The 23,245-nt window shown below is 55.4% G+C and overlaps 2 protein-coding genes across 2 annotated transcripts; both read left to right on the forward strand.

Moving 5' to 3' along the window:
• Window positions 1-2,634: 2,634 nt before the first annotated feature.
• On the forward strand, window positions 2,635-7,164 carry TEX19 (testis expressed 19). The gene is made up of 2 exons (XM_057300334.2): window positions 2,635-2,673; window positions 5,270-7,164. The coding sequence occupies exon 2, from the start codon at window positions 5,541-5,543 to the stop codon at window positions 6,033-6,035; it is 495 nt and encodes a 164-aa protein (XP_057156317.2). The 5' UTR covers window positions 2,635-2,673; window positions 5,270-5,540; the 3' UTR covers window positions 6,036-7,164.
• Window positions 7,165-17,483: 10,319 nt separating this feature from the next.
• Window positions 17,484-22,785, forward strand: UTS2R (urotensin 2 receptor). The gene has a single exon (XM_055101100.2). The coding sequence runs from the start codon at window positions 17,682-17,684 to the stop codon at window positions 18,849-18,851; it is 1,170 nt and encodes a 389-aa protein (XP_054957075.1). The 5' UTR covers window positions 17,484-17,681; the 3' UTR covers window positions 18,852-22,785.
• Window positions 22,786-23,245: the final 460 nt, after the last annotated feature.

Raw genomic sequence — 23,245 nt, forward strand, 5'->3', positions numbered from 1 at the left:
CATCAGTGGTCTCTGCAGCTGGGGAAATGCCTGGTCCTTCTGGAGATACAGGAGTGTGGATTCCCCGATTATGGCCACGTCCTGTTCCTCTGGTACCATCCACCCACCAAGTCTTGCCACGGTTTCCCTCTGGGCCTCAAATCCAGCTGTCCATCCCAACATCTGTCTCAAGTGGCCTCTCCTGTACCCAGCTGCCCAGGGAGCGATCCAAAGGCTCCGTCCCAGGCTGCTGAGGTGACTGAGGACCTTGAGAGGGCCCTACACTCTCAGACCAGGGTGAGGCCGAGGCCCGAGAGGCAAGTCCCTGCCCAGGCCCTGGCTGGCCAGGACGCGCTGGCCACAGCTTCCCAGAGTGGACGCTGCCGTGCACCTGCCAACACTTCCCCGTCAGCTTCCCGGTCCCACACCGCTCCTGCTGGCAACGAGGTCGCAGCGTATTAAATTCTCGACGCAACTACTGTGTGAAAAAGCCACGCAAACCAGCGAGGAGCCTGCTCACCACAGGGGCCCTCAGAGGGCTCTGCTGCTCCTCGGTCAAAACCTCCTTTAGGCAGCGACTCTGCTGGCTGCCGGCTGGGCTGTGTCCTGAGAACTGGGGCTGGGAGGGGCCAGGTGGGAGGGACCTCATCCTCCAGGCGCCCACTGGCCCAGCCCTGAGTGTTCACGACAGGTGCAGGGCTCCCTCCCCGGCCCCCTCCTGGCCAGGGCAGCCACAGCTCAGCCCCGAGGCCTTGAGTGGCCTTTTCAGAGAAAACCAGGACCTGGGGGCTCCTCCCGGGAGCCTCTGACCCCCAGACCCATAAACAGGCTTCTCTGTGGGGTCCCTCAACCACTACTTTCCTCTCACCTGAGGGGACCAGCCAGGCAGCTCAGGCACCCGAGTCTTTAGGGAATGAGCTCACTGCCCTCTCCACCCACAGCAGGACACCTGGCAGCCAAAGCCCCACACCTGCCCCTATCCCAGGACTGGGACGAGGAAGCCCCAGGGTGAGGGGTGGCCCTGATCTGAGCCCTAACCTGGTGGGGGTGGCAGGCAGCCCCAGGTGTGTGGATGACCTGAGCCAGGCACAGACAGCTGCCAGGTAGGGAGGAGCAGAGGTCATGGGGATGCAGGGAAAGGGTTTGGGGGTTCCTCCCACAGGGCCACTGTGTGAGACAATTTGTCACTTTCTTACAAAACTAAACACACTCTGACCACAGCATCCAGCAATCCCACTCCTTAGAGTTTACCAAAATGAGTTGAGAACTTATGTCTACAGACACCTGCACATGAATATTTGTAGTAGCTTTATTCATAATTGCCCAAACCTGGGAGCAACCAAGATGTCTTTCCATAGGTGAATGGATAAATAAACCATGGTACATCCAGACAATGGAATACCATTCAGTGTTTAAAAATAAGCGAGCTGGCCATGCAAGGTGGCTCACGTCTGTAATCCCAGCACTGTGGGAGGCAGAGGCAGGCGGATCACTTGAGCCCAAGTGTTTGAGACCAGTGTGGGCAACATGGTGAGGCCCTGTCTCACAAAAAATACAAAACTTATCGGGGTGTGCACCAGCACCTGTAGTCCCAGCTATTTGGGAGGCTGAGGTGAGAAGATCACAGGAGCCCAGGAGGTTGAGGCTGTAGTAGCTGTGATTTCACCAGTGCATTCCAGCCTGGGTGACAGAGCAAGACCCTGTCTCAAAAAAAAAAAAAAAAAAAAAAAAGAAGTGAACTATCAAACCACAAAAGACATGGAAGAACCAAAGTGCGTATTACTAAAAAAGAAGTTGAAAAGGCTACATAATGTATGAGTCCAGCTCTATGACATTTTGGAAAAGGCAAAATTAAGGAGACAGTCAAAAGATTCCTGGTTGCCAGGGGCTGGGAGAGGGAGTGATGAAAATGCAGAACACAGATGAATCGGGGCGGAGAAACCCGTCTGTACAATATTAGAGTGGTGGGTCTGCATGATTATACATGTGTCCAAACCTGCAGAATGCACAGCACGGGAGGAAAGCATAATGGAAACTGCAGAGGGCGATGATGATAATAACAACGTGTAACAAATGGCTGGGAGGGGAGGACTGGGGAAGGCTGTGCACCTGCAGGAGCAGGGGAGCGGTGGGAGAGCTCCATGCTTTTGGCTCAATTTTGCTATGAACCTAAAACTGCTGTAAAAAATAGAGTCTATTGAAAAAACAAGTGTTAATTTATAAGCGTCTCGTTTAAAGAGCAAAGAGATGAACCACAAAGGGGAAAATGTGTTTAAACAATAACTAATTGACAATTGGCTGGTTCTTAAAATTCAGAGAACTTTAAGACAGAGACAGCAAAGCAGGGATCACGTTTTACAAACGCGGCAGGACCAGGACGTCGTGCCCACGACGGGCCAGCAACCACAGGCTGGATGCTCACCCCGTGCCAGCCTGCAGACGGAGAGCACCCACCGCAATCTCCAGCCCCCAGAGGAGCTGCCTCTCCAGGGCCTTCCTGCAGGCGCCCAGGGGCTGCACATGGCCCTCCTTGGAGGGAGCTGGTGACTCAGCACTTTCATTTCCTGGAAACTGAGGCTCATGGGAGATATGCAGATGAGCCCAGAGCACCATGGGAAATGGCCCTTTATATACCCAGATGGGCTCTGCCTCCGCCTTTCCCTGGGTGCCCACATGAGCAGAGACACCAGGATGGTGAGGTCTCCTGAGGAGGGGTCTCTGAGGAGGGGTCTCGGAGACACGGCCTGGTGCTGGGTGAGGGGTTGGGAGGCTGAAGCGGGGCCAGGATTCCTCAGGTTCCCTCAGTTTCGCTCAAGTTTCCCTCAGTTTCCCTCAGGTTCCCTCAGGTTCTCTCAAGTTCCCTCAAGTTTCCCTCAGTTTCCCTCAGGTTCCCCCAGTTTCCCTCAAATTTCCCTCAGTTTCCCTCAGGTTCCCCCAGTTTCCCTCAAGTTCCCCCAGTTTCCCTCAGTTTCCCTCAGGTTCCCTCAGTTTCCCTCAAATTTCCCTCACTTTCCCTCAGGTTTCCTAAGGTTCTCTCAAGTTCCCTCAAGTTTCCCTCAGTTTCCCTCAGGTTCCCCCAGTTTCCCTCAAGTTTCCCTCAGTTTCCCTCAGGTTCCCTCAGTTTCCCTCAAATTTCCCTCAGTTTCCCTCAGGTTTCCTAAGGTTCCCCCAGTTTCCCTCAAGTTCCCCCAGTTTCCCTCAGGTTCCCTCAGTTTCCCTCAAATTTCCCTCAGTTTCCCTCAGGTTCCCTCAGTTTCCCTCAAATTTCCCTCACTTTCCCTCAGGTTTCCTAAGGTTCTCTCGAGTTCCCTCAAGTTTCCCTCAGTTTCCCTCAGGTTCCCTCAGGTTCCCCCAGTTTCCCTCAAGTTCCCCCAGTTTCCCTCAGGTTCCCTCAGGTTCCCCCAGTTTCCCTCAAGTTCCCCCAGTTTCCCTCAGTTTCCCTCAGGTTCCCCCAGTTTCCCTCAAGTTTCCCTCAAGTTCCCCCAGTTTCCCTCAGGTTCCCTCAGTTTCCCTCAGGTTCCCCCAGTTTCCCTCAGGTTCCCTCAGTTTCCCTCAGGTTCCCCTAGTTTCCCTCAAGTTTCCCTCAGGTTCCCCTAGTTTCCCTCAAGTTTCCCTCAGGTTCCTTTCAGTTTCCCTCAAGTTTCCCTCAGGTTCCCCCAGTTTCCCTCAGGTTCTCCCAGTTTCCCTCAAGTTTCCCTCAGGTTCCCCCAGTTTCCCTCAGGTTCCCCCAGTTTCCCTCAGGTTCTCCCAGTTTCCCTCAAGTTTCCCTCAGGTTCCCCCAGTTTCCCTCAGGTTCCCCCAGTTTCCCTCAGGTTCCCCCAGTTTCCCTCAAGTTTCCCTCAGATTCCCCCAGTTTCCCTCAAGTTTCCCTCAGATTCCCCCAGTTTCCCTCAAGTGTCCCTCAGGTTCCCTCAGTTTCCCTCAGGTTCCCTCAGTTTCCCTCAAGTTTCCCTCAGGTTCCCCCAGTTTCCCTCAGGTTCCCCCAGTTTCCCTCAGGTTCCCTCAGTTTCCCTCAAGTTTCCCTCAGGTTCCCTCAGTTTCCCTCAAGTTTCCCTCAGGTTCCCCCAGTTTCCCTCAGGTTCTACCAGTTTCCCTCAAGTTTCCCTCAGGTTCCCCCAGTTTCCGTCAAGTTTCCCTCAGATTCCCCCAGTTTCCCTCAAGTTTCCCTCAGGTTCCCTCAGGTTCCCTCAGTTTCCCTCAAGTTTCCCTCAGGTTCCCTCAGTTTCCCTCAAGTTTCCCTCAAGTTTCCCTCAGGTTCCCTCAGTTTCCCTCAGGTTCCCGAAGTTTCCCTCAAGTTTCCCTCAGGTTCCCTCAGTTTCCCTCAAGTTTCCCTCAGGTTCCCTCAGTTTCCCTCAAGTTTCCCTCAGGTTCCCTCAGTTTCCCTCAAGTTTCCTTCAGGTTCCCCCAGTTTCCCTCAGGTTCCCCCAGTTTCCCTCAGGTTCTCCCAGTTTCCCTCAAGTTTCCCTCAGGTTCCCTCAGTTTCCCTCAAGTTTCCCTCGGGTTCCCCCAGTTTCCCTCAGGTTCCCTCAGTTTCCCTCAAGTTTCCCTCAGGTTCCCTCAGTTTCCCTCAGGTTCCCCCAGTTTCCCTCAGGTTCCCTCAGTTTCCCTCAAGTTTCCCTCAGATTCCCCCAGTTTCCCTCAAGTTTCCCTCAGGTTCCCTCAGTTTCCCTCAGTTTCCCTCAAGTTTCCCTCAGGTTCCCCCAGTTTCCCTCAGGTTCCCTCAGGTTTCCCTCGGGTTCCCTCAGTTTCCCTCAGGTTCCCTCAAGTTTCCCTCAGGTTCCCTCAGGTTCCCCCAGTTTCCCTCAAGTTTCCCTCAGGTTCCCTCAGTTTCCCTCAAGTTTCCCTCAAGTTTCCCTCGGGTTCCCTCAGTTTCCCTCAGGTTCCCTCAGTTTCCCTCAAGTTTCCCTCAGGTTCCCCCAGTTTCCCTCAGGTTCCCCCAGTTTCCCTCAGGTTCCCTCAGGTTTCCTCAAGTTGCCTCAGTTTCCTTCAGGTTCCCTCAATTTCCATCAGGTCCCCTCAGGCTCTGCCAGTTTCCCTCATGTTCCCCCAGGTTCTGTCAGGTGAGGCTGATGGGCTGTTGGGGTCCCTGAGGTGTAGGGGGTGGCTGATGAGCCCGGGGAGGTCGGATGGAGTAACTGAAGGCCTCCCAGCCCCGGTGCTGTTCAAACTGAGCAGGGTCCCCACTAAAGGGCCAGTCTGAACCCCAACATCCCTGCCCCTGCTGGTCCCCACAGTTTGCCCCCACCCTGCCTGCTGGGGGTGCCTAACCTCCCTTCCTTTGCCTTTCCAGCTCTCCTGAGACCACAGCAACTGCAGAAGCTGAAGACATTTCCAGAAGTTCAAGCTTCCACCCTCTGCAGGTCCCCACTGAGCTGGAACCCAGGTCATCCACCCCACCCCAAATCCCTGGATAGGAAACCCCTTTCTCCTCCTGCTCCTTGTCCCCTTCATCCCTGCCGCCCAGCATCCTACTGGCCTCAGCACCTGTGGCCAGACCGTCCAAGATCCTCTGAAGGCCCAGCTCTTGCTGTCCACCCCGGCAGTAGGCAGGCAGGCTGGCCATGTGCCCTCCGGTCAGCATGCGGTATGAGGAAGAGGGCATGTCCTACCTCTACGCCTCCTGGATGTATCAGCTTCAACATGGAGATCAGCTAAGCATTTGCTTCACCTGCTTCAAGGCTGCCTTTCTAGACTTTAAAGACTTGCTGGAGTCAGAGGACTGGGAAGAAGACAACTGGGACCCTGAGCTGATGGAGCACACTGAGGCAGAGTCGGAGCAGGAGGGGTCCTCAGGGATGGAGCTGAGCTGGGGGCAGAGCCCAGGACAGCCTGTGCAGGGGGGCTCTGAGGCATGGGGGCCAGGGACCCTGGCAGCAGCCCCAGAAGGGTTGGAAGATGCAGGTCTGGACCCCCACTTTGTCCCCACTGAACTATGGCCTCAGGAGGCTGTGCCCCTGGGCCTGGGCCTTGAGGATGCTGACTGGACCCAGGGTCTTCCCTGGAGATTTGAGGAGCTTCTTACCTGCTCACACTGGCCAAGCTTCTTTCCTTCATAGCAGGGGTTTCTCAAAGTGGACCTGCCCCCAGGGGAGCCCATGGTGTTCAAGCTGGGCATTACCTGGGCAGTGGACCCTGCCGAGGCTGAGGCCTAGTTACTGGCCCTGCAGCCTGTCTCCATGGTGGGCTGCTATGATACCATCTACCTATAGAAGATGACCCCAGACAGGGCCCTGAGGACCCCAGGGCAGCACTGGAAATTGCTGCTGGAGCCTGGTGAAGTGTGGGTGGTGAGACTCCAAGATGCACCCCAAGAGCAGGACTTGCACTGGTGGACGCTGAGCATTCTAGAAACATCGTTAACAGGACACAGGGCAGAGCTGGTCCCTGCAGCCTCAGCCCTGCAGAAGAGGATTCACCATAGTCTCTTATTCACCCTGGACCAACAGGGAGAGCAAGAAGGGAGACTCAGCCTGTAAGCCACAGTCCTCCAGCCAAGAACAGGATCTCAGCACCCCTGAGACACAGAGCAGGGGTCCTGAGGAAAGCCTGGCTGTTGCAGGAGGCTCGGCCATGGGGGAGCTGCCCTGTTTCCAGCCTCAGTCCAGGGCCCCAGAACTGAGAGACTAAGGCTCATGTAGCTGCCATTGTCCTGGGCACACCAGGACATCAGAGACTGGGAAGGGCCAGCAATTGCTGTTCCACAACAGCCAGGGGAGCAGTTGGCAAAGGAAACATGGGGAGCAACTTTAGGGGCTGGGAGATAGGGCCTGTTGTGGCCTCAGAGGGAAGCATTACAAATATTCATAACCTGGAAACAAGTTCTTACCAGTTGATTGTCACATAGTTCTGGATGTGTTGGCCTGAATGGCTGTTGTGCTGCTTGTGACATGGGGGGCAGGGCACAGAACTTGTGCCTATTTCACCTTGGCCATGGGGAGGGACATTGCTTGTAAAACACATGCTCTGCAGAACACACCAGAATCTGTGGTGACCTGGATGTGTTCTCGACTTTGCCAGGACAATCTCAGGGTGCCACAAGACCCTGTCAGCAGCACTAGGATCTCTGGTCTACAGTGGAGGGAGAGCTGGTTTTAAATGTTGGCCGTTGATGAAATTTAACCATTTAATTCCTGTTGCTCTATATGTTGTTTTTAATTTTAAAAAGTCATAAAAGCTTTCAATCAAGCTCCTGTGTAAGTCATTCCTCAGCAAGTTTTGTTGATTGGCCTTATCCTTGTCCTCTCAGTATCTGGGCTAAGCCACTTTGCTGGCTTGAAATCCCACCAAATGGTGGGAACAGAGGATAGAAGGGAAGAGGAGCACGGGAGAGATGAGGGTTCTGGTCGGTTTTCAGGCTCATCATGGGAGTTTGTTTCACATTATTTATAAAGAAATACAGGGCCAGGCACAGTGGCACATGCCTGTAACCCCAGCACTTTGGGATTACGTCAGCCCAGGAATTCGAAACCAGCCTCGGCATCATAGTGAGATTTCATCTCTACTAACAATAAAAAAAGTTAGCTGGGTGTGGTGGCATGCACATGTAGTCCCATCTACTCAGGAGGCTGAGGCAGGAGGATTGCTTGAGTCCAGGAGGTCAAGACCGCAGTGAGCTGTGATTGTATCACTGCACTTCAGCCTGGGCGACAGAGCAAGACCCTGTATCAAAAAATAAAATAGGCCAGGCGAGGTGGCACATGCCTGTAATCCCAGCACTTTGGGAGGCCGAGGTGGGTGGATCACGAGCTCAGGGGTTTGAGACCAACCTGGGCAACGTGGCAAAACACTATCTCTACAAAAAATCCAAAAATGATCCAGGCGTGGTGGTGTGTGCCTGTAGTCCCAGCTACTTGGAAGGCTGAGGTGGGAGGATTGCTTGAGCCTGGGAGTTCAGGCTGCAGTGAGCCAAGATCATGCCATTATACTCCAGCCTGGGCAACAGTGAGACCCTATCTCAAAAAATAAAAATAAAGAAATAAAAATATATACTTAAAGAACCGCCATGTTTTGAACAATAAAAATGTGTTGTTAAACATATAATTAATTTAGATATGTGCCCCAGAATTTTTTTTTAAGTCTATAGACCAAACCACATGTAAAGGTTGCTAATGTTGGCCAGGCACGGTGGCTCATGCCTGTAATCCCAGCACTTTGGGAGGCCGAGGTGGGTGGATCACGAGGTCAGGAAGTCGAGACCATCCTGGCCAACATGGTGAAATCCCGTCTCTACTAAAAATACAAAAATTAGCTGGGCATGGTGGCGCGTGCCTGTAATCCCAGCCACTTGGAAGGCTGAGGCAAGAGAATCGCTTGAACCTGGGAGGCGGAGGTTGCAGTGAGCCAAGATCATGCCATTGAACTCCATCCTAGGTGAGAGAGTGAGACTCCATCTCAAAAAAAAAAGTTTGCTAATGTTGAGGAGACAGATGATGCCAATGATGATGATGGCTATCATGGTGGTGATGGTTATAGTGGTGGTGGTAATAATGGTGATGGAGATAGTGAAGATAGTAAAGAAGGCCCACAGGAAGAGACCTGAAGGATAAAGGGCTCTGCCTCCTTGGATTTGGCTGCTGCTGAGGCCCCTCCATTAGTTTCAGCATTGGGGCCCTCCGCTGCTGTCAGACATGGATGTGGATGATAGTCCTTCAAGAAGGAGGTGGGGCCCCTGACCTCCTTGCCTCCCAGGAAGGCAGGAAGAAGTGGAATGAGCACGCTGAGAAGGAAGGAACCCCCACACTCTGTTACATGACACGGGGTGAGGAGTTTGGCCCCATGGCGTGGTACACACATGTGCCTTTGGTTGTATGCTTGCAAGAGAAATCTGGGGCCTCTGGGGTTTCTGCCCTCACCCCAGCCCTGACTCTGACCTTTGGAATCCCTGGAAGGGCTTTCTAGAGCTCTGCATCCAGCCTCTTCACTCAGGACGTGAGGTTTCGTGAATCCTGAACTGGAACCTTTTCCCAAAGGTTAGCCAGCTTTCAAGTGGCCTCATGGGGCCAGGGAGGCTGTAGTGTTGGGACTCCCAGGGGGCCCCCAAAAGTTGATTCTGAGAAAAGACTATTATGTACACTAGACATTTCTCCTCACTCTCCCTATGTCTGAGCTTTCACGAGCTTGGACACTTTAAGTCAGGGGAAGTGCTCTGAATTCCATGTTGTCTCCTGCCAGCTTAAGCCCTTTCATCCCCTGCAATTGCTCAGATGTCTGAGGCTCTCCGCTAATTAATAGGGCCACCACCAGCTGGAGACCCGTGCAGGTTCTAATTGGTTTGATTCATGTTACCATCTCTCCAGCTGTGTCTCACATCTGGAGGTGTTTGAGACCAAGATTGGGGAAATTGTGGTGCCTGAGGTCAAAAGTAAGGGAAAATACCAACAGCAGCATCAAGGGAAGTGTCTCCTGGAAGAGTAAAGTGAAATCACCAGCTGCAGAGGTGCTCTGGGAGAGGTGGGAGGCCCTGCAGGGGTGTCCCCCTGGGACCTCCTTCCAAAAGAAAGAGCCCTCAGCTCTGGGTAATGAAGTGGGCCCACGCCCCCTGGGCAGGATCCCAGGCAGCTGATGGCTAATGGCTGAGCTCTAGTTGGGGCTTTGAGGGCCTGGCCGTTTCTGCACGGCCCAGTCTTTGCTCCTCATGAGGTTCCCTAACTCCATCTGGGGTGCACTCAGCCTGAGCTGCCTCCACCCCTCACTTTTATTCCCTTATTTATTTTTATTTTTATTTTCTTTTTATAGAGACAGGGTCTCACTATGTTGCTGGGGCTGGCCTTGAACTCCTGGGCTCAAGCGATCCTCCCACCTCAGCCTCCCAAAGTGTTAGGATTACAGGTATGAGCCACTGCGCTCGGCCACGTTCCCTTATTTTCATCAAGCATCTCTGCCCCAGTGTCTGCAGCAGGATGGGCCTCTGGTCTCTGAGCACCTGAGAGGTGGAGTGGGTTCTGAACAAAGCATCCTCTTCAAGTCTGAAAAACACAAGCATCAGGCTGGATGGGCACCTGAAAAGAGCCCCATGAAACCAGCTCTGTCTGTGGAACCTCATTTTCTACAGAATTTAGTAATCCAATTGGAAAGTACTTCTTTCAGAAAAATTATCATTGCAAAACATAATGAACCCATTAAGTGCAGAGCAAAGCTTCAAAAGTCACATTTGTGGAAAATGGGAGCTTTATGATTATGATTTATGATTTAATGGTCCATAAAGTGAATCATAGGCAGGCAGAGCCACTTTGCACTAAAGCGCTGGGATTACAGGTGTGAGCCACCGCGCCCGGCCTGAAATGTGAATTCTTACACAACAACAAAGAGCTTTCCAACTGCGTAATTTCACTTACCCTTCTCCAGAGACCTGGTGCTATTGTTGTCTTGGATATTAGTTGACACGTGTTATCATCATCATGTGCCACCAGAGCTGTCGCTGCATAGTCCTCATCATTTTAATTTACAAACATATTTACCTTCCTGGTGCACTTCATTTTTCATGCACTTCTGAGTTTCTATCTGGGGTCATTTTCTGTCAGCAGAAGGAAAGCCTGAGGAGCTCCTTTAGTATTTTTTTCTGCTGTGACAAATATTCTTAGCTTTGTCTGAAAGTATCTTTATTTTATTGTACATAAATTGTTGGTTAAAATCCTTTATTTTGGTACTTTAAAGAGGTCATTCTCTTTTGGTTTCCATGGTTTTCTGAGGAGATCTAGCCATCTTTCCTATTGTTATTCCCTGAATGCATTGTCTTTTTTTTTTTTTAATCTCAATAATTTTTACAGTTTCTGTTTACCTTTGGTTTTTGGAATTTTTTACTACAATGCGCTGGAGTTGTTTGCTTTTAGTTTTTTTCTGCTTGTGATTTACTAAGATTCTAATGTCTGTAAGTTGACACTGCTTATCAATTTTGAAAATTTCAGCCACTGCCTTTTCAGATATTGCTCCTGCCCCATTTTCCTCTGCTGTTGTTCTGGGGACTCCAGTGACATGTACGTCAGATCATTTGATGGTGTGGTTCCACAGGCTTTTCTGTTTTTCATTCTTTTCTCTTTCTGTGTCTGGATAATTTCTATTGACCTACCTTTAAGTTAACTGATTCTTTCTTCTGCTGTGATTTCTGAATTTTAGATACTGTACTTTTAAAGTTATAAAATGTCCATTTGACCCTTGTGAGAAAGAAACTCATCCGTCCAAATCCAAAGAACTGACTCAGGGACCTGGAGAACAGCGAAAGCGAGGCTTTTAATGACGGCAAGATCGGGTGTCTGGTGGGCAGGCACACCCAGCAGTTTCAACAAGCAATTTATCCCCTAGTGCACAGATCTCTCCCCCGGTTCCTCATAGGCTGAGTACTCTGGGGTCACAGTCTTCCCGCATGTCGCCTATTGGTTGTTGGGCAGGGGCTGTAGGGCGCAGGTCCCTCCCCAGCTTCCTCATAGGCTGAGTACTAGGGGATCACAGTCTTCCTGCATGTCGCCTATTGGTTGTTGGGCAGGGGCTGCAGGGTGCAGGTCCCTCCCCAGGTTCCTCATAGGCTGAGTACTCTCGGGTCACAATCTTCCCGGATGTCGCCTATTGGTTGTTGGGCAGGTGCTGTAGGTGTTTTCTTCAGGGTTGTCCTGCTGCATTTTGTTGCAGCCCACAATGCATTGCAATCCTAGTTAGCTCAGGGGCTCTTTAAGTATTTGACTTATGACCTAAGTAGCTGGGCAGGCTGATAAGAATAGATCAAACCAGCTATTTTGCAGGCTAGTAAAATTTCATCTTAAACTTCTTTGATTTGGGTGAGGGCAACTAAGAGGGGGTTAAAAGGGGAGTGGATGAGGCCGACAAGCAGGCATCCACTATCCAAGCTGGGGCCTAGTATATCCTGTTCTTCTGTAGTTTGCTGACCTAAGCCGATTCAAGGCACACTGTCTTGGAAATGGACCACTGTATACATTATTTCCTTCACCCTTTAAAAAATTTTTTTAGAAATAGAAATGGAGGGTCTCATTATGTTGCCCAGGCTGGTCTCAAACTTCTAGACTCGAGTGATCCTCCTGCCTCAGTTTTCAAAAGTACTGGGATTGGCCGGGTGCGGTGGCTCATGCCTGTAATCCCAGCACTTTGGGAGGCCAAGGTGGGCAGATCACGAGGTCAGGAGTTCAAGACCAGCCTGGCCAAGATAGTGAAAGCCCATCTCTACTAAAAATATAAAAATTAGGCTGAGAGCAGTGGTGGGCACCTGTAATCCCAGCACTTTGGGAGGCCGAGGCGGGCGGATCACGAGGTCAGGAGATCGAGACCACCCTGGCTAACACAGTGAAACCCCGTCTCTACTAAAAATACAAAAAATTAGCCAGGCACAGTGGTGGGCACCTGTAGTCCCAGCTACTCGGGAGGCTGAGGCAGGAGAATGGCGTGAACCCGGGAGGCAGAGCTTGCAGTGAGCTGAGATTGCGCCACTGCACTCCAGCCTGGGCGACCAGCGAGACTCCGTCTCAAAAAAATATATATATATATAAATTAGTTGGGTGTGGTGGTGGGCACCTGTAATCCCAGTCACTCGGGAGGCTGAGGCAGAGAATTGCTTGAACCTGGGAGGTGGAGGTTGCAGTGAGCCAAGATCACGCCACTGCACTCCAGCCTGGGCGACAGAGCGAGACTCCACCTCAAAAAAAAAAAAAAAAGTGCTGGGATTACAGGTGTTAGCCACAGTGCCCAGCCTGGGAATTTCTAATAAAAGAGTCAAATGGGGTTGGGCGTAGTGGCTGGGCAACATGGTGAAACTTGTCTCTACAAAAAATACAAAAATTAGCCGAGCGTAATGTAGCGGTGCATGTCTGTAGTCCCAGCTACTCGGGAGGTAGGAGAATTGCTTGAGTGCAGGAAGTCAAAGAAAGCTGCGGTGAGCCATGATCACACCCCCGCACTCCAGCCTGGGCGAGCCTAGGCTAGACCTTAGAGCGAGACCCTGTCTCAAATAAAGAAAGAAATACATTCCCATTTTCTGGTGAAAATTTCCATCTTTTCATGCATGTTGCCCAGGTTCTTCTGCTTGCTTTACTATATTTTAACAGTTTTTGTAAAACAGAAACTCCTGGTCTGCTAATTCCAATACTTGTGTCACATATGGACCTGCTTCTATTGGCTATTTTTCCCCATCAATTACGGATCACATAAGATATGAAGCAGCAAGGAAACAATAATCAGATTATTATTTCCTTGCTGAAGCATTTTATACATAGCAACTGTCAAAGTCCAAATATACAGACAAATCTTTAAGTTTAATGTTTAATTTTAGGAAGAATTTCAATTCGGTATGTTCACGAACAAAAGAAAATTGGGATTCTTTTGGAAAGAGAAACGTTATCTATTGCTTTGAAAGAAAGCCCGTTGGCACTGGTAGTTCTGGGGAGCTGGCAAGCTCAGGCGAGTGGCCTCAGTGGTAAAACCAGCACTGGAGGCCAGGCACGGTGGCTCACGCCTGTAATCCTAGCACTTTGGGAGGCTGAGGTGGGCAGATCACCTGAGCTCAGGAGTTTGAGACCTACCTGGCCAACATGATGAAACCCCGTCTACTAAAAACACAAAAATTAGCTGGGTGTGGTGGTGGGTGCCTGTAATCCCAGCTACTTGGGAGGCTGAGGCAGGAGAATTGCTTGAGCCTGGGAGGTGGAGGTTGCAGTGAGCCGAGGTTGCAGTGAGCCGAGATCGCACCACTGCACTCCAGCCCGGGTGAAAGAGTGAGACCCCATCTCAAATAAATAAATAAATAAATAAATAAATAATAAAAAATAAAACAAAAAACCGGTGTTAGTGTCAGGGCAGGTCGTTTCAGCAGCTACTCGGTGAACTGGCTCAGGTGACAGCAGATCGTTTCGGCAGCTGGCTTGCGGGAAATTTAATTCTTGGAGCAGGCATTCTGGGTCCTGAGTGCTTTTCCCCAGCCCCAGCCCCTAGACTCCAGCTTAGTAATCAGCTCTCACAGAACCATCACGTCGGAGGCAGCCTTCCATCCCCTTTCCTCCCGCGCACAGGCAGGATGAGCTGCTCCCCTTTTGGGTCGGAAGCTGCAGCTGCAGTTGGTTTCAGTTCGGCTGTTTTCAGCTCACAGAGAATGAACTGTCTTATTGTGTGACCCTTGCTCCGTCCAGCGGACGCTCGGAGACCAGAGGGACTTTTCCCGCCCTCTCCAGCCCAGCCTCGCCTCCCCAGCACGTGGCAAACGTCCCATGGAGGGGACTGGTGGGCATCTGGGGCTCCCCCGGATCCAGCTCATTGCAGGAGCCTCTCGGCCATTCACACTTGGCCACCTCCTCTCCCCCAGCAGAACCCCTTCAGCTTTAGGGGCCGGTCCACGGCCTCAGGCAGCAGATGAGCCCCGGGCGGAGTGGAGTGGGCGAGGCCAGCTCCTCGCTGGGGGCCCTTTAGACCCCGTGTTCACAGCTCTCCAGCTCTCCTCTAGCCTAATTTATTAATGTTCTGTGTCTTTTTCTTTCAGGGGTTCAGCATGAGTGAAGGCCCACATCCTACCTCCGAGCAGCAAGTGAAACCGAGTGGGGGCCAGCACCCAGCTCAGGGGCTCGAGGGTGAGGCTGTGGGGTCCTTCCTCCTACCCCGCGGGGCCCTGCAGCTCCCAGCGTCACTTCCGTGGATGTGGCCACCACGAGTCCCTGCCGAGGCCTGGAGAGGCTGCGTGGGCTTCGAAGAGCATCTGTGGGAGACCCGCAACAGGGGCGGGGGTCGTCAAGGACCCCAAAGAGCCCGTCCCCGCCTGGGCGGGTGACTCCCTCCCTCCCCTAACCTCCTTTCTATGACCCTCTCGGGGTTTAGGGGTGTTCCTGCCCCCCACCTGCGCGCGGGCGGGTCCAGGGCTTGGTGGACACGGAGAATCCCAGGCTCCGTGCCCTGAAAACACGGGCGTGAGGGGCGCTGGGGTGAACGCTGGAGGCGGAGAACCCAAGAGGGGCTGCGGGGTCAGCCTCGGGGCAGCCGGGCTGGAGGCAGCTTCGCTCCGCAGACGCAGACGCGAGACCCGCCTGGGACCCTCCGCCGACCCCGCTGCGGCCCCGCGCCCCCCGCGTCTTCCCGGCGCCGCGCGGTCAGCGCCGCCCCCTAGACACCCGGCGCCGTCCTCTCCGCGCGCCTGCTGCCCGCTGGGGTTATTTTAATACCGGGCCCTGGCGCGGGGCCGCGGCGCATTCCCAGCTGGCGGCGGGCAGGTGGCGGCGGCGCAGAGACCCGGCGCGGGGCGCGGGGCGCGGCTTTGGTGGCGGGACTGGCGGGCGCCCCTGCCGTGTGCCTTGGAAGCCGAGGCCACCGCGGAGCCCCTCGCGCCCCCTCTGCGCTGGGACAGGGGAGCGCGCCTCGGAAAGTTCCCCGCGGCCCCGCTGCGCGAGGAGTTTGGAGCCGCGAGCGGCTGCCCCCACGCGCGACCCCAGGCTCGGCGGGCGGGTCCGGCCGCTCAGTGACCGGAGGCAGGTGGGTCCTCCGTGGGTGACCGGGAGCGCGCGGGGACTGCCGGGTCTGTGCCCTTCGGGGCCCTCCGCAGGGCTGGGCCGGGGTTTCGCGGTGGGAACCCACCCTGGGCGAGGGGAGCGGGGTCCAGCGAGGCGGCTTCTCCCGTGCCGTGGAACTTTCGGCCCCTCCCCTTCCCTCCTAGCGACCCTGGAGCAATCCTAGCGGCCCGGCGGCCGCTGTCCCCCTGCCCGTGACTCGGGCTCGCGCACAATTGGGGAGCCCGGTGCCCCCTCGGCTTCTGCGCCGTCCCCTGGGTGAGGGCTCTGGAAATGCCCCGGGTGGGGGTAGCAAGGGGTTGAGGGTCCTCTGGACAGACGGAGCTGGGAGCTGCTCGGCCTGGTGGGAAAGGGCGGACAGGGCACATTTCCAGGCCCTGGAAGGCCCCCAGCGCCCCCACCTGTTGACAACTCCCCACCCCAGCCAAGACTGCTCCCTGCGCAGCCATGAGTGTTCGGCCTAAATTCAGCGTGGCTCGTGGAATCAGGCAGCCTCCTGTGTCTTGTTTCTTCAGCCCACCACCATCCAGGCTGCTGACCCCAGCGGCGACTCCTTCACTGGCTTCATGTCACAGTTTGCCTGCCCCGTCCACTGGGGACATTTGAGCTGTTTCCAGCTTCTTAGGAGTCAAGCTGCCGTGAACTTTCGCACGCTTGTCATTTTCTGGACGTTGGCAGCCCTTTATCTAAGGTACTAACCCGAGAGTGGAATTGCCGGGTGAGAAGGTATAGCCGGTCAGCTCTGCAAATCGTGCCAATGGTTTTCCAAAGCGGCGGCACAGTCCAGGTTCCCAGCAACAGGAAACGGCAGGGCCAGCTCCTCCGCAGCCCCCACGCCTGTTGACAAGGATGTCTGCCTTTTCACGCGTTCATCCTTGTCAGCACGCAGGGGCTCCTGTGGCCCTGACTGGCATTTCCCTGCTTGTTGGCTGCGTGGGTGTCCTTTTCAGGGAGTCCCCGGTCACGGTTTTGGTCTCTTTTTTTCAAATGGGTTGTTTGTCTTTTCCTTACTAATTTGCAGTTCTTCCCTATATTTTTCTCACCAGCTTTTTGTCTATGTTTCTTCTTTTTTTTTTTCTCTGAGACAAAGTCTCACTTTGTTGCCCAGGCTGGAGTGCAGTGGCACAATCTCAATCTTGGCTCACTGCAACCTCCACCTCCCGAGTTCAAACAATTCTCCTGCCTCAGCCTCCCGAGTAGTTGGGATTACAGGCGTGCGCCACCATGCCCGACTAATTTTTGTATTTTTAGTATAGACGGGGTTTCGAGATGTTGGCCAGGCTGGTTTCGAACTCCTGACCTCAGGTGATCCACTTGCCTTTGCCTCCTAAAGTGCTGGGATTACAGGCGTGAGCCACCGCAACCAGCCTGATATATGTTTTCTGATGATCTCTTAGCCTGTGGCTTATGATTTCGCTCTCTTGGTAAAGTTCTTAATTTTAATGAAACCCATTTGCTCAGTCTTTTATTGAAAGTATTTTTTGTTCATTTTTAAGAAATATTTTCCCATCCAAGGTCACGCCAGTATTCCCGTTTTCTTCCAGAACCTCGACTGACTGATTTAACCTTTCACACTTAGGCCTGCAATCCATCTTGAATTCGTTTCCCTGTATGAGAAATGGAGATTGCAGAGGCCTTCCTCTCCTTACCTTACATGTTTTTCTATTTGGACTTCTAAAGTCAGTAGCTACTAGTTTTGCAATCTGAAGAAAACATTTTTTTAAATGTACAAGTCAAATAAATATGAGAAAGGACTCAGGAGTAAGTGGGCCCCACCTGTGCATAGACAAGAAAGTGAGGCCTGGGGGGGCGCACTGGGCAGAGCCCAGGACTCCCAGTTCTGTCCACTGCCGACCTCTGCCCCAGGGGCTGCCCTCCTGTGTTCCGGCTTTCAGAAAAGCCCAGTCCATCCCAGAGGCCATGGGACCTACAGTGAGGGGGGGGCAGGGGTCCTGCTGGGGCATGCGGGGGTCGGGGAGGGGGGTTGGGGCAGCTCGTCTGGTGGCTCTCGAGTCCTCCTGCAGAGCTGGTGGCTTCCAGAGAGTCCCGGGAGTCGGAGGGCACTGGGGAGCCCACGTGACTCTGTGGGAACGAGGCCATCACAGTGGCCTCGTGGGAGCGGAAGGCGTTGCCTGATTTGCTTCTTTCCCCACAGGGGCCCCCGCCCCATCTCGGGGAGTGGCCACCCAGCCCTGAGCCCGTCGTGAGGGGTCAGAGATGGCACTGACCCCCGAGTCCCCAAGCAGCTTCCCTGGGCTGGCCACGACCGGCAGCTCTGTGCCGGAGCCGCCTGGCGGCCCCAACGCAACCCTCAACAGCTCCTGGGCCAGCCCGACCGAGCCCAGCTCCCTGGAGGACCTGGTGGCCACGGGCGCCATTGGGACTCTGCTGTCGGCCATGGGCGTGGTGGGCGTGGTGGGCAACGCCTACACGCTGGTGGTCACCTGCCGCTCCCTGCGTGCGGTGGCCTCCATGTACGTCTACGTGGTCAACCTGGCGCTGGCCGACCTGCTGTACCTGCTCAGCATCCCCTTCATCGTGGCCACCTACGTCACCAAGGAGTGGCACTTCGGGGACGTGGGCTGCCGCGTGCTCTTCAGCCTGGACTTCCTGACCATGCACGCCAGCATCTTCACGCTGACCGTCATGAGCAGCGAGCGCTACGCTGCGGTGCTGCGGCCGCTGGACACCGTGCAGCGCCCCAAGGGCTACCGCAAGCTGCTGGCGCTGGGCACCTGGCTGCTGGCGCTGCTGCTGACGCTGCCCGTGATGCTGGCCATGCGGCTGGTGCGCCGGGGTCCCAAGAGCCTGTGCCTGCCCGCCTGGGGCCCGCGCGCCCACCGCGCCTACCTGACGCTGCTCTTCGCCACCAGCATCGCGGGGCCCGGGCTGCTCATCGGGCTGCTCTACGCGCGCCTGGCCCGCGCCTACCGCCGCTCGCAGCGCGCCTCCTTCAAGCGGGCCCGGCGGCCGGGGGCGCGCGCGCTGCGCCTGGTGCTGGGCATCGTGCTGCTCTTCTGGGCCTGCTTCCTGCCCTTCTGGCTGTGGCAGCTGCTCGCCCAGTACCACCAGGCCCCGCTGGCGCCGCGGACGGCGCGCATCGTCAACTACCTGACCACCTGCCTCACCTACGGCAACAGCTGCGCCAACCCCTTCCTCTACACGCTGCTCACCAGGAACTACCGCGACCACCTGCGCGGCCGCGTGCGGGGCCCGGGCAGCGGGGGAGGCCGGGGGCCCGTTCCCTCCCTGCAGCCCCGCGCCCGCTTCCAGCGCTGTTCGGGCCGCTCCCTGTCTTCCTGCAGCCCACAGCCCACTGAGAGCCTTGTGCTGGCCCCAGCGGCCCCGGCCCGACCTGCGCCCGAGGGTCCCAGGGCCCCGGCCTGAGCACGCGGAGGGGCGGCTGGAGTCCAGGCGGGGACGCGCCGCAAAGCCCCAGCCACTCCCGGGAGCCCCTCCACAGAGGCCCCCCCAACTCCCAAATCACAGGCCCTGCCCCTCCTCCGTCCCCTTCTGGAAAGATCCTGCTCGCTTCCCCTCAGCGCCCTTCCCGTGATGCCCAGAAGCGCCCACCCGCCTCCCTGAGGGTCTCCAGGAGGCTCCAGCGCAGTCCCGGCTTCTGGAGACCATGGCTTCGTCACAGAGGGCAGCAGGCGCCAGTGCCCGGCCCGTGTGGAGACCATAGCGAGGCTGCCGCCCCCGGGACCCTCCTCCTCTCAGCCAGCGGCCCTGTGACTCCCGTCCCTGCCTGTGTGGCTCCATCCCTTGTGGCTTTGCCACTGGAACAATCAACCCTGAGCTGGCTTCCGTGTCCTGCCTCGGCGCGGAGGACGCCACGTCTGAGGGGTGGGAGGATCGGCCGGCAGGATCCCCAGGACGACAACGGCAGCTTAAGGGGGAGGCTGTGGGTCTGGCTGGGGTGGGGGGTGCACCTGCCTTTGAGGCCTGTGCAGGCGGCTGGTCTGGCACCTGACGTGGGGCGGGGAAGGTGGCCAGGAGAGGAGGCTCCGGCTGAGGGGTGGAGCAGGGAAGGCACTGCCCAGCAGAGGCCTGAGGCTTCGGGTGCAGAACGCAAGAGGACAAGGTCACTGGCTGCACCTACAGGCCTCCTGGCCTCTCATCCACGTCTGGCTCAGGTCTGATCAGAAAGGGAATCCAGGTCCCACCTCACAGTAGCATTGGCAGTCTCTGCCCCACTCACCCCTCACTGCCTCCTGGACAGACTTCCTGCCCCAGCTCCCAGCTTAGCCAACCATCCTCTCTGGCGACTGCCCCCCTCCAGCCCCCAGCCCGGCCCCGGACCCTGCACGGCCTCCCCCAGCCTGGCCTCCCCTCCCCATGGCCATGCCCAGACTACCAGCCCCTTGGGGCTCCATCTGAACACTGGGGCAAGGGTCATGCCCGCTTGGTCCCTCCAGTGCCCGCCCCTCAGTGGAGTGAGCACAGCTCTGCTGGCAGGACTGTGGCCGGCGTCGGGAATAAGCATGCAGTGCTCTCCCCAGGGCCTCCCGGAAGAGGGGCAATGCTTGCAGTACCCCCCTGGAGTTACGAAAGTGCTCTGGAACTAGACGCTGGTGACTGGGCGACGCTGTGAACGAGCCAGTGCCACAGAACTGTGCACCTGAATGTGTGAGTTCTGTCGTGGGTGTTTAAAAACAAAAGGATCCCACTCCCCGACCTTGTCCCTCTGTTAAAATTGAAATAGAGACTGATGTACGTCCCACTCCTGAATACATGTAAAATGGATACAAAAATATCTTCCATGAAAATGGTTTGTAATCTGTAGATTGTAATCTGGGATTTGTAATCTTGGAGATGTCTTAGATGTAAAATCCCATCTTTGGGTTGGGGGTTTTTTGCTTTCTCCAAATAAATCTGATCTTTAAAATTCAAAAAAAAAAAAAAAAGAAAGAAAGAAAGAAAAGAAGGCCAGGCACGGTGGCTCACATGCCTGTAATCCCAGCACTTTGGGAGGCCGAGGCGGGTGTATCACAGTTCAGGAGTTCAAGACCAGCCTGTCCAAGATGGTGAAACCCCATCTCTACTAAAAATACAACAAAATTAGCCAGGCGCAGTGGCAGGTGCCTGCAATCCCAGCTACTCAGGAGGCTGAAGCAGGAGAATCGCTTGAACCTGGGCAGCGAGGTTGCAATGAGCCGAGATCGTGCCATTGCACTCCAGCCTGGGCAACAGAGACCCTGTCTTAAAAAAAAAAAAAAGAAAGAAAGAAAAGAAAAGAAAAAAATAAACAGCGATTTGCTGGTAAAATCACCCGGGGAGCAGGCAGCTCTGCGGAGGGTGGGACAGGGCTGATGACGCCCCTTCCAGAGGCTCCCAGGAGCCACCCGAGCCATGCGTCCTTGCAGGGGTGCACCTGCCTTTGAGGCCTGTGTAGGCGGCTGGTCTCTTGAGGCATCCTCGCAGCTTCTCTGATGCAGAAGGAGAGCTTTGGGGGTTGGAGGTGCTTTCTCTTTCCCAACCGAAGCCTGATTCCTAAAGCTGCTGTCTTTGTAGAGAAGCAAAATCAAAATTAAACATCTGACAGCCAGAGCTGGTCCCTGGCTTGGTGGTTCCAGCTGGCACTGTCCTCGCCTGACACGCAGACTCTCGGCGGCAGCCCAGACGGCGGGGCACAGGACATGGGGAGACTCCACGCTTAACCTCTTGCCCACCGCCTTCCGGTCTGCTCGCGCCAACACGGCTTCTGCGCTGAGCACCTGCATGTGGCACGGGGCCCAGGGTGGTGACCGGCAGTGACTGCCTCACAGCAGCTGCTCACTGCTCCTGGCCCCCCGCTTTTCCAGGAGACCCCCCACTTCCGTGGAAGGCCCCCCATGTCTCCAGAGCCAAGAAGCTCCAAAAGAGGGAATTTCTGGAGCAACATGGTCCCATCCATGACCCCCTGACTCCAAGTCAGAACACAGCTGAAGACTCGAGTCCCAGGAGGGGCCCTGCAGCCCCACGACCCAGAGAAGACCACCCCAGAGCCACCCTCCACCCAACTCAGCGGGCGACCTGCTGTCCCCAAGGGGCACGGAGTGGGTCCCCTCCTCCCACCTGGGTTTGGAGAGGGCGGGTAGCCCCCATGATGTGAGGCACAGTTGCTGGAGGTGACCATGCAAGCATCTACAACCACGTGTGTCCTCCACGGATGTCAGCACGGGGCTGATGCGGACAGAGTTCCCCAGAAAGGCAGAGCTTCAGGGCAGGGCTGGGTAACATGAAGAAAAGGGTGGCACGGGCACGCGTGTGCATGTGAGCGTGGGCTGCGGGAAACCCCTGGACAAAGGAGAAAGCAAAACAAGGGGTGAATGATTCAGGGACAGGAGAGAAATTAAATAAAACCTAAGTAATGGGACAACTGGGTGCAGTGGTTCACGCCTGTAATCCCAGCACTTTGGGAAGCCGAGGCGGGCAGATCACAAGGTCAGGAGATCGAGACCATCCTGGCTAACACGGTGAAACCCCGTCTCTACTAAAAATACAAAAAATTAGCCGGGCGTGGTGGCGGGCGCCTGTAGTCCCAGCTACTCCAGAGGCTGAGGCAGGAGAATGGCGTGAACCTGGGAGGTGGAGCTTGCAGTGAGCCGAGATTGCGCCACTGCACTCCAGCCTGGGCGACAGAGCGAGACTCCATCTCAAAAAAAAAAAAAAAAAAAAATCTAAGTAACGGACTCTGAGAAACCGGAGCAGGTAGAGGCTGGAAAAGGAAACCTGGAGACCTGGGCGCTAAAACAAAGCACTCGCTGAAAGGCTGGCAGATTGATCCGCAGTTCCTCCGGGAGGAGCACCTGGTTCCGGGAGGGAGTCCCCCAGCCCTGATCCCCTCTCTCCTTTCCAACGCCTCTTATTAAAGAACCGTGAAGATGCAGAGGTGGGCACACACAGCACAGTGCACCCCAGATCACAAGCGGGACGTTCTCTTCGGTGCCCGCTTCCCCTGCCTGGGTGTGGATGGGGCAGCAGTGGGCGCCCCTGTGCAACCCCCAGCCCCGGCCCCGTCCTCATCAACACATCGTCCTGTCACCATGAGCCGTGTCTGCGCATCCCCCCGCCCGCTGGCGACCCCGCAGCGCACCTGCCTTCCACCCAGGGGGCCTCCATAAGCAATGACGTCAGTGACAAGTAGCTCTGTAAGCAGCAGCACCGGCCCCCTGCCTCCCGGAACACACATGGTCCCACACACCACTGCAGACTCACACCCACTCAAACTCACACACACCACTGCAGACTCACACCCACTCACACACCACTGCAGACTCACCACTCACACACACCACTACAGACTCACACCCACTCACACACACACCACTGCAGACTCACACCCACTCACACTCACACACACACCACTGCAGACTCACACCCACTCACACTCACACACACACCACTGCAGACTAACACCCACTCACACACACCACTGCAGACTCACACCTGCTCTCACACACCACTGCACTCACACCCACTCACACACACCACTGCAGACTCACACCCACTCACACTCACACACACACCACTGCAGACTAACACCCACTCACACACACCACTGCAGACTCACACCTGCTCTCACACACCACTGCACTCACACCCACTCACACACACCACTGCAGACTCACACCCGCTCACTCACACACTGCAGACTCACACCCACTCACACACACACCACTGCAGACTCACACCCACACCCACAGCTGGGCCCTGCCCTGCCAAGCCTCCATTGTTGCAGGGTCCCCGGAGCCCGTCAGGCCTGGCAGCTGCTCTGTGTCTCGTTCTCTCTTCTGCAC

Source organism: Pan paniscus, chromosome 19, assembly GCF_029289425.2.
Source record: "Pan paniscus chromosome 19, NHGRI_mPanPan1-v2.0_pri, whole genome shotgun sequence".
NCBI classification, from domain to species: Eukaryota; Metazoa; Chordata; class Mammalia; order Primates; family Hominidae; genus Pan; species Pan paniscus.

What these genes read in the sequence shown, in the direction of transcription:
- UTS2R (XM_055101100.2), top strand. Translation starts at nt 17,682, where the DNA reads ATGGCACTGACCCCCGAGTCCCCAAGCAGCTTCCCTGGGCTGGCCACG.
- TEX19 (XM_057300334.2), top strand. Translation starts at nt 5,541, where the DNA reads ATGTGCCCTCCGGTCAGCATGCGGTATGAGGAAGAGGGCATGTCCTAC.